The following is a 12,748-nucleotide window of genomic DNA, read 5'->3' as shown; positions in this document are numbered from 1 at the left end:
GATTCCAGCAGTTTCCTTCATAGAAAAATGTAACTAGGAAATTAGGAGAGTAACATCAAATTACTTAATTAACTCAACCAATGGTCATTGAGCAGCCAGGGCTACAGCCACAACCAGCCCTAGACTCAGACCCTGCTTTCACAGTGTGGAAAGCTTTATTTCCTCAAGCTAAGAGAACAGGATGTAGCTAAACTACTTGTATTATAGTTTATTATGTTTAAGTAGAGATTTGATATTGCATTTTATCATGTTCTTAGATTCATATAGTTATCAGGATATCTGTCCCTGTGAGTTGAAATACACGAATAGGAGGTGAAAGGTCTTGACTTCATATTCTTTTCTGCCATCTCAGACACTCTTCCTCAGCCACGCCATCCTTTCCAGCTGCTCCCAGCTGTCCCAGTCCCTTTCGTGCTAATAAACCTTCAAGTGTAAAAATCATGCATTGACTTAAAATCTCAGAGAAGACAGCTGTGGCATGACCCTGCAGGTCCCTCCCTCTCCTCCCCCTGTACTTCTCTGTTGCCCTGGAGAACCGTGTCACCCCACATCTGAACCTTTTATTTTTATAAATAGTAAAACTGTCAAGCCAAGTGGTGGTGGCTGAGCGAACTGGTAATTAGAGCTGCCACTTGCTGACATAGTTCTTTTTATTTAGTTGACATAGTTATGTTGAAAGAACCAGTTTAACAGCCACAACCCTGCTTTTAGGTCTTAAGAGAATTTTAGTGTAAGTTGAATTTTAAAGTCCACCTTGATTTTCACATGAAAGGAGTATGTTCAGTCACCATTTTAAGTAAACAACAGCATTAAATGTTGAAAACACTAAGTATATCTGAATAGCTATATTTTATAATGCAGACATAGATAACTTTCTATAAAAGAGTAATGTATATTAGAGTCTCAAAGTATGAAAGTAATGCTTGAAAGCTGCACAGTTTTGTTGTTTTTGTTTCTTATGTGAGTGTTCTAACTAGGCATATACATTCTAAACAAAACTGGAGTTTTTAAGTCACAGGGTTTAAAAAGTGTTTGGTCAGTAATTAATTTTATTTAATGAACACTTCGTAGTGCTTGCTGTGTATCAAGGATCTGTGCTAGCTGCTTTATAAATATTAACTGTATTAATCCTCATGTCAACTCTGTGAACAGGTATTATGTTACCCCCAGAGGTTTAGTGATTCACCTAAAGTCACATAGCTAGTAAATGTCAGAGCCAGCACAAAACCTGAGTTGTTGTCTACAACTCCTGGGCCATGCTCCTTTTCTACAAATACACTGACAGTGAACAGGAGGGTCTCTTTCTGCGTTAGGATAGCATACCTGAAGTCAAGCCTAATGACCCACCTTCACATTTACATGCTCTTTTAATCCCTCCATTTTGGGGTGACTTGAGGGCCCTTAGTTTCCCAAGTGCTTGAAGGATGTTCACACCATTTGCCTGTTTTAGTCAGTAGCTCATGACCAAGCATTGATGCCAGATTATTTGTCCACGGTGTGATTTTGCTTATGGAAAAAATTCCGAAGCTCATTATCAAAAGATGTTAAGTTGGTCATCCCTTCCAAGCAACGTTCTTTAATAATTGTGTCCGAACTGTTGGAAAATACCATTCAAAGGATGATATGATGGAGGCTTGATGTCCTTTGATATGTATAAATGCCAAAGATATCAGAAATATGTAGATAGTGAAGGATTTAACAGATTAGTCTTTTTTTTTTTACTAAGGGAGCTCAGATTTTTTAAAGATACTTTATTTAACTAATTCTATAAACTTAAAAATATCCAAAGGTCATCAAAAATTATGATGACCTATTTCTGTCTTCAAACTGACCCCAGAATTATTTTTACCATAATTCAGATCTTAGCAAAGGCATTTTGTAAGGGAAATGGAAAAAATGATAAAGAATTTTAGCCAGAATATTTCTGGTAAGAATGCTGTAAGAAACATTCATGTGCTCATGTATGTTTTCTTCCTAGGCTCCTAGCAGTGTTTAGTGACCTCGTTTATCTTTTCTAAAACTAACCCCTAATGACGGACAGTTTCCTATGTGAATAAGGTAGCCTCACATTTTTTCCAGATAATCAGGTAGTCACTTCATATAACTTCCATTTCTGTGGTCATTATTTTCACAGCCTGTAGGCAACCAGCTTATGAAATCAACTCCCTGTTTTAACTCTGCTTATAAACCAGTCAAGTGTGGAGCTTATTCTGTTTTACCCACAAGCAGCCTTACATGATAATGGTGATGTGGTCTGAAAAGACGATTTTTCCTTATATTTTTGTGTGCTGAGTTTTCACATTCCAATTAACTACATACCTGTTCTAAAGAACTTTAAAGACTTTCTTAATTGTGTATAGGATGTCTTTCTTCTAACCAAAAGTTCAAATGGAGTGGGGGGCAGGGGGTGGAGTATGAAAAGATGAAAGTGGGAAGACCATCAGAAAGTTACTCTTGTCACCTGGGAAAAAGATGTGCTTAGGACTCTAGCCGGAGAAGGCAATGGCACCCCACTCTAGTACTCTTGCCTGGAAAATCCCATGGACGGAGGAGCCTGGTAGGCTGTGGTCCATGGGGTCGCTAAGAGTTGGACACGACTGAGCAACTTCACTTTCACAACTCCAGCAATAGCAAGGAGACTGGAGAAAGCCCATTTGAATCCTAGCTCTGCCCTTTCCAACTGGACTGAAACATACTTCGACAGGAAAAAAGTATTTTCTCAGTTTGTGATACTGACAGAAGATGAAGCTTCATTCTGTCAGGAAAAGTCTGTAGAGATATGTTCATATGCTTTTGAACAATTTGGAAAAAAAAAAGATTATTTTCCTTAAAAAGCTCCCTCCCCCTAAAATTATATAAGCTTCTAACTCAACAAAACCTGAATACACATTGGATACTAAGTAGCAATAAAAGGGAGAGATGAAAGGTATATTAAGAATGAAAATTAAAAACTAGTTAATAAATCTACTTGAGTATTTAGCATAATATTAAACATGTCTGGAATGATGAAGTGTCATTTAGGAAGCACTCCTACAAATTAAATGAGTAACATTCAACCTATTCTCTAGGTCAACAGTCTAGATTAATACATAGTATGTTCAAGATTTATATATTAATAACTATGGCTATGTTAGTGATCAAATATGTCATGAATAATAATATCTAAACTCATTTTCTTCCTGGGAGTGATTTCTAAAGAGAATACATTTGGGGAGGGGGGGCTCTTTGGCTTAAAAAAATTAGAAGTTCAAACATAATGAATGTCTTTGAAGGCATTTTCAGATTATTCCCATTGTCAGTGCAAGGGCACAGCATAGAGACCAAGTCCCCTTTACAGATCTATGTCCCTACTGGAGGCCACAGCTGACCTCATCTTCCAATGGTTCATATGATCATCGACGGTAGAGTCCTCACTGTGATCTTTCAGCACAGGATATTCAGAGCCTGTGTACACTAAATCATCTCATCAAAGACAAAAGGAAATGTTCAAGTTGACTTCTCCCTTGTGTACCAGTGCTAATTGACTTCAACAGCAAGCAGCAAGGGAGAAAAGCTTGTTATTCAGAAAAGAAGACAAAGAAAATCAAGCATTTCTTAGTGATGAGAGCATGAGACTGAACATTAAATTTGGAGGGCCTAGGGACAGAGATTTAAATGAGACCTGAAACTTTTGCAAATAGTGAGAAAATGATGGCAGGGGGAAAGATGGTAATTTATAGTTGTAGAAAAAGAATTATTAAGATCAGGAAGATACTGTTAATTCAAGGGAGTAGAACAACTTACCTTTACTTCCTACTAGCTTATATTGTTGACTTTTAGAATTCAACACCTTAGGAGAGTGTACTGTACTCCTAGCTATTTCTTTATTTAATTTACATCAATCAAAAGAGGTAGGGAAAGGAGGTCCCAAACAGGGTAAAAGGGTGTTGGCGATGATGCCTACAATGTAGATAAGAGCAGGTGTATACTGGAACCTCAGAAGACAAACCCACATCTGAGCCCAGAGGTCTGAGAGAACAGAGACAAGTGGGAAAACAGGGTCCTGGGAAGGGGAGCTGTGAGGGGCATCCAAGGGCTCTAACTCAAGTGGGAGGGGGAGAGCTGGAAGGGATCTCAGATAGGGAGTCCAGAGCAGATGGATGGATTTGGACAAGTGACACAGTGCTTAATCTGAAGCCAAGGTTGCTAGTTTCCTGTCCTGAGTAAGCAGTGAGCGCTGGTGGGAATACAGAGAAAGCCAGAGTGAGGCCAGGCTCTGTAGGCGGTGGTAGCTACTGGTGTTGGCAGAAGCGGCTAGGACTGCTTCCCAACTGGGCTTCACTTTGCTATTCTAAGTCACAGGTAATTAGACATGTTTGAATCTGTCTTGTGACATCTTCTGGAACATAATTGTCCTGTTGTGGCTCCCTTACAGATTACCTACATTTCCAGGAACTTGTCCAAGCTTTATTTACTCACTCACCTTCCCAAATTCTACTGAAAACTCTGTGCAGGTTTCCAAGCTAAGTGTGAAGTGGGTTGGTGGAGGCAGATATTAAAGATGAAATTGGCATGATTCCTTAGCCCAAGGAACTCACTGCATTATAGTAAAATAAATGAGACCGAGACAATTACACATTCAGGGTGCAGTATGATAGCTTAGAAGAGTAGAAAAGGTAAGGGTTTGATTATATTTCCTTCCTGATTCTGTGATCTGAGGTAATTACTTCAGAGTTTTTGCATTGGTATCACATCTTCCACTACATCTTCTCTGCCTGCTAATTTGGTAGATGCTTAATAAATATTGCTGTTACTGTTATCAAAGTGCCATTAAAAGAATGCAAGTGTGGTGTAAATCAAAGGCAATTTCTTATGAAATGGAAAGTTAAGAATGATAACACCTCACAGAATTATTGTGAAAACTATAAATAAGCCTTTATTACCAAATTACATAAACATACAAAGAATAACCATTGTGAAATTCTACTAGTACTTGAAGTAAAAAGGGAAACAATTATTGCTTATTATTTAAAAAAAATAAATATAGTTGCTTTTTTTTTTTTGATGCACAAGAGTGAGTAGTAAATTTTTCCCCAAGAATGCTCAGTGGGCTTTTTCATTACCTTGGGCACCCACAAGTAAGAGTCCTGTGAATTTGGGGGCTTGGAGCACTTCTGGTTTATAAGGTTGTTTCTTACTTACTGTAAAATCTTTGTGTAGCATGTTTTGAAAAACTTATAAGAAGTTATATCAAATTAATCTCCAGATGTGCTCCCAATAGAGGAGGTTCAAGCCCATTGTTAGAGTCTTAGAATGCAGGTCTAGGCTGGCAGTATCATCAAGCTACCGAGCTGAGGGGCCCCAGAACACTCTGGGCACTCAGGTTACACCAATATATGTGGCACAAGGAAAATAAGGCCTGATGAATAATAGCTTTTCACACCATCAGAAAGACCACAGACCACAACCTGTATGATCAAGGGAGGAGTTAGCACGCAGTCTATCCCCATCTTGGACCACTACAGACACAAGACAGCTCCAGCCCTTTTCCTGTCCCCACCCTCAGCTTAGCCTTACCAATGGATTGGTCATTCAGTCTGTCAATTAGGAAGACCTCACTGAGTGTCCTCGATGAAGTCAGGATGGTGTCAAGCTCACTCCAAGCTGTATAGAACAAGGAGTTCATCAGGTTGAGCCTGCCGGGAGGTAGCTAGTTGTTGAACTGCCTCACCTGTGGAGGTCCTACCCATTCATCCTTGCTCTGTGCTTCATTTACAGAGGATTCCACAGGCAACAAAGATTCTGGCCAAGAGTCAGAGTCTATTCCAGAATATACGGCAGAAGAGGAGCGGGAGGACAACCGGCTGTGGAGGACCGTGGTGATCGGAGAACAGGAGCAGCGGATTGACATGAAGGTCATCGAGCCCTATAGGAGAGTCATTTCTCACGGAGGTAGTGGAACTCTGCAAATCTGGGAAGCCGGGGGCCCATATTCTGTTTTTTTTTTTTTTTTTTTTTTAATTAGAAAACCAAACTAGGGTTCTCTGCAGCATGACATCCCTATCAATGCTGATGCTACTAGACAGTCAACATTCAGGGCACTGTAGAGCTGCGTGTATTATTCATATGCAATTCAGTGAACACCGGAAAGCCTACTATACAAAAGTAACTTTCCAAGGTGAAAGATGCCTTTCACACCACATATGATAGCTGTCATCTGTGCAAAGTTCTTGAAAGCCACAGTTGTCAATTCAATAGCATCTGTATGGAATTCCTATGGATTTCTTGTAGGGTTTTAACTGAATTGTTTTCAAGTCTGTTTTCGACATGGCCTGCAGTAAGAGGTGCTTTTAATTCCAGAACAATCTTTTGAATCCTCTTCAGAAGCTTTAGGAAATCTTTTGAGACTCAGGCTGGTCCCTTCCCCACCCCACCCCACTTAAAGTTTGCTTTTCTATAAACTCCATTACCTTTGTGCCTGACAGTAGCTCGCTCTAGCCACAGCCTCCACCTGCTTCATGAGGGACAAGGGAGAGAAAAAGCTCTGTTTTATATTTTCACTGCTGTCTTGGAACTACAGGAGCCTGAATTTTGGATTCACAAAAAAATAAATAACATAAGCACAAATGACACATTGAACATTGTCAACTTCAGAAAATATAAGTGGCTTTGGGGGCTTTTTTTTTTTTTTTTTTTTTGCTGCTGCATGCACAACTCTCCTGCAGCCCTAAGGCACCACCCTAACTGTTCTAGGAAAAGTAAGCTGACAAGGCAATTGTTCTGTCTTCCTTAACAAGGACAGGGGAATAAATGTCTTGGCACTGCATTAAACCTCAAGCTTTGGTTTCCTATCAAGCAGAAGGATGTTTTGCTTTTTCCTTCCAAGTCCCCTTCACCACAGATTTCCCACTTTCTGCCCCATGCGTTGCTCCCTCCTTGTAAGTATCAAGACCACCCAGGGCTCCCACCCATGACAGAGAAGGGAAACGCCTATGGGTGTTCCTGGCCCCAACCTTCCTTTTTCCCTATTTGAGCTGAAATGGTAACATGGCTCAGTGAGAGCTCCTCTAAGAAAGATCTTTCCCACAGGCCTTTGGAATGAGAACAGGCTTAATCTTGCTGAAAATGACAGGCAGCTGGCCATAGAGTCAATCCTGTTGTTGTTCTAATGAAAACAACAATCGGAATTTACCTAGATTTTCCCAGAAGATCCTTTACACCACCCGTCAGGTATTTTTGATTTGTTTGCTTTTTAGAAAAAAAAAAGAAAACAAAGGCTAATATAAACTAGCCTGTGTACATTGTAAAAAGTATAAGAAAGGTAGAAAAGTCTTGTCAAAGTAAACCGAAGTCGCCCAGTGACATGCCCTGTACATTTTTACCATTCAGGTCATAAGTTAGTAGTCCCTTTGTTGTAAAGAAGGCAGGCTCATGGCTCCTGTGCTTTTATAAGGCCAAGTTCTCATTAGCTCAGCAGACTGGCCTGCTTACTCCCTCAACCACAGTGAGGTTGGGTGGATAGAGCCCATGGTTCTGTTCCCTGAATCAGGATAGAGTGATTATCGTCAGCACACTGGAGTCCAAAAAAGCGACTGCTTCTGCCCATCATGTTCTTTGCAAAGACACCTGCTAGCTCAGGGATAACCTGGTTTGCTGTGCCCTTCCTCCCTGCCACCCCTCCCACTGGCACTGCCCCTCTCCGTTCCGTTCCGTGTTGTGAGCTCCTTATCTGTCTGTGTGACCGTCTGGTTTGTTGGAGAGAGAAGGCCACCTTCCCTCTCTGCCTGGCTCTGCCTCGGCCTCCTCTAGGCGCCGGCCTGCATGATGTGCCTCTGGCTGCACCCAGCAGATCATGAGCGAGATGCCACCTCTTCCTCCACCCTGACCAGCCTTTTGCTCTGTAGGTAAAGACAGTTCACACGTTACTTCTGAATTTGCCAAAGCTTTGCTGTCTTGGAAACTCATATCACTTTCTTAGACCTTAATGATGACACTCCCTAGTTCTCAGTCTATTGGGTTTGTCACCCTGGCTTCTGATGAGCATTTAAAAAGCAGCACCCAGAGCGAACAGAGATGTCATTTTGGTGTCTGGCACTTTGCTATGAGAACATTTTTCTCACTCAGGCCAGAAAGAAAGTGCCAGCTGTCCGGTGCTCTGGACAGCTAGCTGGGAGTGATTAAAAGCTCTGCTGAGGTCTGCTGCAAAGCCAGGCCCTGCAAGTGTCTGCACCAGTTGGGAACATCTGTGTGTGAGAGCAGTATTTGAACAAATAACTCAGCCTCCAGCTTTGGTGACTTCATATGAGCTGTGGCCGGAGTCCCTGTACACAGTGTAGAAGAACAGAGTTCAAGATCTATCTTGACCACCACTCACACTGTGACCGTGGTCATCACTTGACTCCCTTGGGCCTTGGTTGCTTCCTCAGTAAGAAAAGGGTGAGCTCGAAGCCGGTGTCACCTCCTGCGAGCCCACGAGTAACATTCCCGCTATCTGCTTATACAGAAAAGCAAGGAGAGGTCTGGGTGGTTTGGATTAGCCCACAGTGTGGGGTCACTTTGAGGCTAGAACTGGCATGTTGGAACCTGAAGCAGGGAACACAATGAAATAGCCAAGGGCACTCATGCCAACGCGTTGTAACGAGGAGTGTCCTGTCTTGTGTTTTTACTTCTCATTTCATTATAGGAGACTCAGGTAACCCTCTGCAGTGTTGCTGGACAAATGACCCTGGAAAGGCTGAGGAGAAGAGTTGCAGGCTGGTGTGTGTGTGTGTATGTTTTGGTTGCGCCTGTGGCATCTTTCCTTCTCTCTCCATTCCATTTGCTGGCCAGCAAACTTGTGTTCCGTCCCTTTCATGCCTCTCTGTCCTGCCTCAGGTAAGGTTTGCATTGTTGCTTCCGAGGGTCCCAGGAGACACCACGGTGGGATAGCTCACACACCTCAGCACATACACTCTGAACTCAGTTACTGAAAAGAGAGTCTGATAAAATACATGGTCTAAAGAGCCAAACTTCACTTGAAATCTGCACTCGCTGACGGGGAACTTCACTTGAGTAAGCTGCATATTTAGCACAGAAACTGGGTTAGCTGACCTCCTTGGAGGCATTGGCAAAGAACAAAATTCAAATGGTCCTATTCATTCACGTTATTACACTTTGCCAGCAGTTGCTGTCTGGAATAGCTCCAAAGCCTGACAGTGACGGCATGGCTCTTGATTTAGAAGGAAAACTTTCATGACAAAATCTATCTTTTTCTCTTTCCTTCCTTACACACTACATCTCCTCATTGCCTTCTCTTTCTTTTGCCTCTTCTCTTCCTACAAATCCTCTGCCCACAAATGCAAAATCCATCATTTGTCAATTTCAGTGATTTCTATAGAAAGAGCCATTCCCAACTTGGTCACTGATCAGGACATGGTAAGTTGACCATTCAATATTCCTTTGGCTAAATAAACTCAAGCAAATGCATTACTACAACATTCCAAGGACAGACAGCAGTGACACAAAGAGATGAATTGACATTTAAGATGACTTCTGAAGTAGTTTATAAACCTGTCTTTCCTTAAAAAAAAAAAAAAAAAAGACAGACAGACATTCTTAGAAATTCTCTAGAAATAGAAAAAGAAATCAAACAAACTGAGCAGTCATGATCTCGAAATTATCCTGACACTCTGGAGCCTGACATCTACATTTAAAGTTTTTAAATTTAATTTTTATTTTTATTAGAGTATAGTTGATTTACAACGTTGTGTTAATTTCAGGTGTATAGCAAAGTGATTCAGTTATACATATTCTTTTTCAGATTCTTTTCCCATATGGGTACATGGGAATATCTACAGAATATTGAGTAGAGTTCCCTGTGCCAGACAGTAGGTCTTCGTTGGTTGTCTGTTTTAAATATAGCAGTGTGTACATGTCAATTTCTCCTTTTATGGCTGTTGGCATTTGCCTTATATATTGAGTTGCTCATGCATTTGGTGTATATATAGTTACAACTGTTACCTCTTCTTCTTGGATTGATCCCTTGATCATTATGTATTGTCCTTCTTTCTCTCATAACAGTCTATTTTGTCTATCAGTATTGCCGCTCTAGCGTTCTTTTGATTTTCATTTGCATAGAATACCTTTTCCCATCCCCTCATTTTCAGTCTGTATGTGTCCTCAAGAGCTGAAGTAGGTCTGTTGTAGACAGCATTTATACATGTTTTGCTTTTGAATACATTCAGCCAGTCTATGTCTTTGGGTTGGAGCATTTAATCCATTTACATTTAAAATTATTATTGATATGTATGTTCTTATTGCCATCTTGTTAATTGCTTTGGATTTGTTTTTGTAGGTTTTCTTTCCTTTTTTGTTCTCTTGTGATTAGATTACTATCTTTAGTATTGTATTTGGATTACTTTTTCTTTTTTTGTGTGTTAATCTATTGTAGATTTTTGGTTTGCAGTTACTATGAGGTTTTGATATAGCAGGCTCTCTCTCTATATATACATACATATACAAGATTGGTTTAAGTTGCTAGTCTCTTAATTTCAAATGCATTTCCAATATCCTGCATTTGTACTCTCCTTACAATTGCTGGTTTTGTTATATTATTTGTGTGTGGATTATTTCATACCTTTACTGCATGTTTGCCTTTACCAGTGAGCTTTTCCATTTGTAATTTTCTTGTTTCTTGTATTGGCTTTTTCTTTTCTGCCTGGAGAAGTTCCTTTAGCATTTGTTGTAACATGGGTTTGGTGGTGGTGAATTTTCTCAACTTTTGCTTGTCTATAAAACTTCTGATTTCTCTACTCAATCTGAACAAGCCTTGCTGGGTATATTCTTTGTTGTAGATTTTGCCTTATACCACTGCAAATAATCCTGCCAGTTCCTTCTAGATTGCAGTTTCTGCTGAAAGATCAGCTGATAACCTTATGGGGATTCCCTTGTATTTTATTTATTGCTTTTCCCTTGTTGCTTTTAATATTTTCTCTGTCTTTAATTTTTGTCAATTGGATTAATATGTGTCTTTGAGTGTTCCTTCTTGGGTTTATCATGTATGAGACTCTCTGCACGTCCTGGACTCTAAGTGTTTCCTTTTTCATGTTAGGGAAATTTGGGGTTATTTTCTCTTCAAATATTTTCTCAGGCCCTCTCTCTCTCTCTCTTCTCCTTCTGGGACCCCTGTCATGTGAAAAGTGTTTGTCACTCAATTGTGTCCAACTCTTTGCAACCCCATGGACTGTAGCCTGCTAGGCTTCTCTGTCCATGGAATTCTCTAGGTGAGAATACTGGATTGGGTAGCCATTCCCCCCTTCTCTAGGGAATTTTTCTGAACCAGGGATCAAACCTGGGTCTCCTGCATTGTAGGCAGATTCTTTATCTGAGCCACCAGGGACGCCTAATAATGTGAATGTTGGTGTGTTTAATGAATGGCAACCCACTCCAGTATTCTTGCTTGGAGAATTCCATGGACAAAGGAACCAGGTGGGCTACTGTCCTCATTTCTTTTAATTCTTCTTTCTTTATTATGTTCCACAGCAGTGATGTCTACCATTCTGTCTTCCAGCTTGCTTATGCGTTCTTCCTCATTTACTCTGCTGTTGATTCCTTCTAGTGAACTTTTCATTTCACTTATTGTTCATCTGTGTTTGTTCTTTAAAGCTTTTAGCTCTTTATTAAACATTTCTTGTATCCTCTCTGTACCTCCATTCTTTTTCCGAGATCTTGGATCATCTTTATTATTACTACTACAAATTCTTTTTCAGGTAGACTGCCTATCTCCACTTCATTTAGTTGTTCTGGTGTTTTATCTTGTTCCTTTGTTTGGAAGACATTTGTCTGTTTTTGTGGTCATCTCCATTCCTCCATCTGAGCCACCAGGGAAGCCCCTATTCCAGATGCAAGACTGCAATTCTTGGTTCTGGTGTCTGTCCCCTGGTGGGTGAGGTTGGTCCAGGGACTTGTGCAGGCTTCCTGGTGGGAGGGATTGGTGCCTGCCCACTGGTGGGTGGAGTTAGGTTTTGTCCCTCTGGTGGGCAGGGCCATGTTAAGGGGTACATTTTTAGCTCACTACTTGCTGGTGGGAGGGGCTATGTTTCCACTCTGTTGGTTGTTTGGCCTGAGCATGCAGGTTGCTTAGTGGGCCCAGGTCTCAGTTCCAAAATGGTGACCTCTAGGAGTGCTCATACCAATGGGTATTCCCTGGGATGTCCACCACCAGTGTCCTTGCCCACAGTGAGCTACTTCCAACCATGCCTCCCCAGGAGACCCTCCAAGACCTGTAGGTAGGTGCTTTGCCCTGAGCCCCAATGCACATTAAACCGTGTGTGTCCTCCCAGAGTGGAGTCTCTGTGTCCCCTAGTACTATGGAACTGCTGTACTGAAGCGCCCCTGGCCTTCCAAGCAAAATGCTCTAAAGGCTCCTCCTCCCAATACCAGACCCCAAGCTGGGGAGTCTGATGTGAGGCTCCCACAGGCTACTCTTACTCCTGTGGGAGAACCTCTGCAATATAATTATTTTCTAGTATGTGGTTCACACACCCAGGAGGTCTGGCATTTGATTATATTGTGAAAGAGTCCCTTCTACTGTTTCTTGAGGCTTCTTCTTTGTCTTTGGGTATAAAATGTCTTTTTTTGTGTGGGGGGGGAGGGTGTAGATAGGCCCTGCTCCAGTACTCTTGGCTGGAAAATCCCATGGACAGAGGAGCCTGGTAGGCTGCAGTCCATGGGGTCGCGAAGAGTCAGACACGACTGAGCGACTTCACTTTCACTTTTCACTTTCATGGGC

The 12,748-nt window shown here is 41.4% G+C and overlaps 2 protein-coding genes across 10 annotated transcripts in view; one reads left to right on the top strand and one right to left on the bottom strand.

Moving 5' to 3' along the window:
- The window catches only part of GCNT1 (glucosaminyl (N-acetyl) transferase 1), a 221,371-nt gene that overhangs the window by 23,384 nt on the left and 185,239 nt on the right, over nucleotides 1-12,748 (bottom strand). The gene's annotated exons all lie outside the window — the stretch shown is intronic.
- PRUNE2 (prune homolog 2 with BCH domain) overlaps nucleotides 1-12,748 on the top strand; it is a 292,303-nt gene that overhangs the window by 253,040 nt on the left and 26,515 nt on the right. For 8 of the 9 annotated variants that reach the window (XM_019966096.2, XM_070794676.1, XM_070794675.1 and 5 more), the window contains one exon: nucleotides 5,758-5,931. In XM_019966096.2, the coding sequence (XP_019821655.2) occupies nucleotides 5,758-5,931 (174 nt within the window). Of the gene's footprint in view, nucleotides 1-5,757; nucleotides 5,932-8,662; nucleotides 9,051-12,748 lie in introns of those variants that run through there. The other variant, XM_070794678.1, reaches the window with a different exon arrangement.

Source organism: Bos indicus, chromosome 8 (genome assembly GCF_029378745.1).
Source record: "Bos indicus isolate NIAB-ARS_2022 breed Sahiwal x Tharparkar chromosome 8, NIAB-ARS_B.indTharparkar_mat_pri_1.0, whole genome shotgun sequence".
Lineage (NCBI taxonomy): Eukaryota > Metazoa > Chordata > Mammalia > Artiodactyla > Bovidae > Bos > Bos indicus.
Note: the sequence above shows the minus strand (reverse complement) of the source record. Positions and strands in the feature narration are given on the sequence as shown.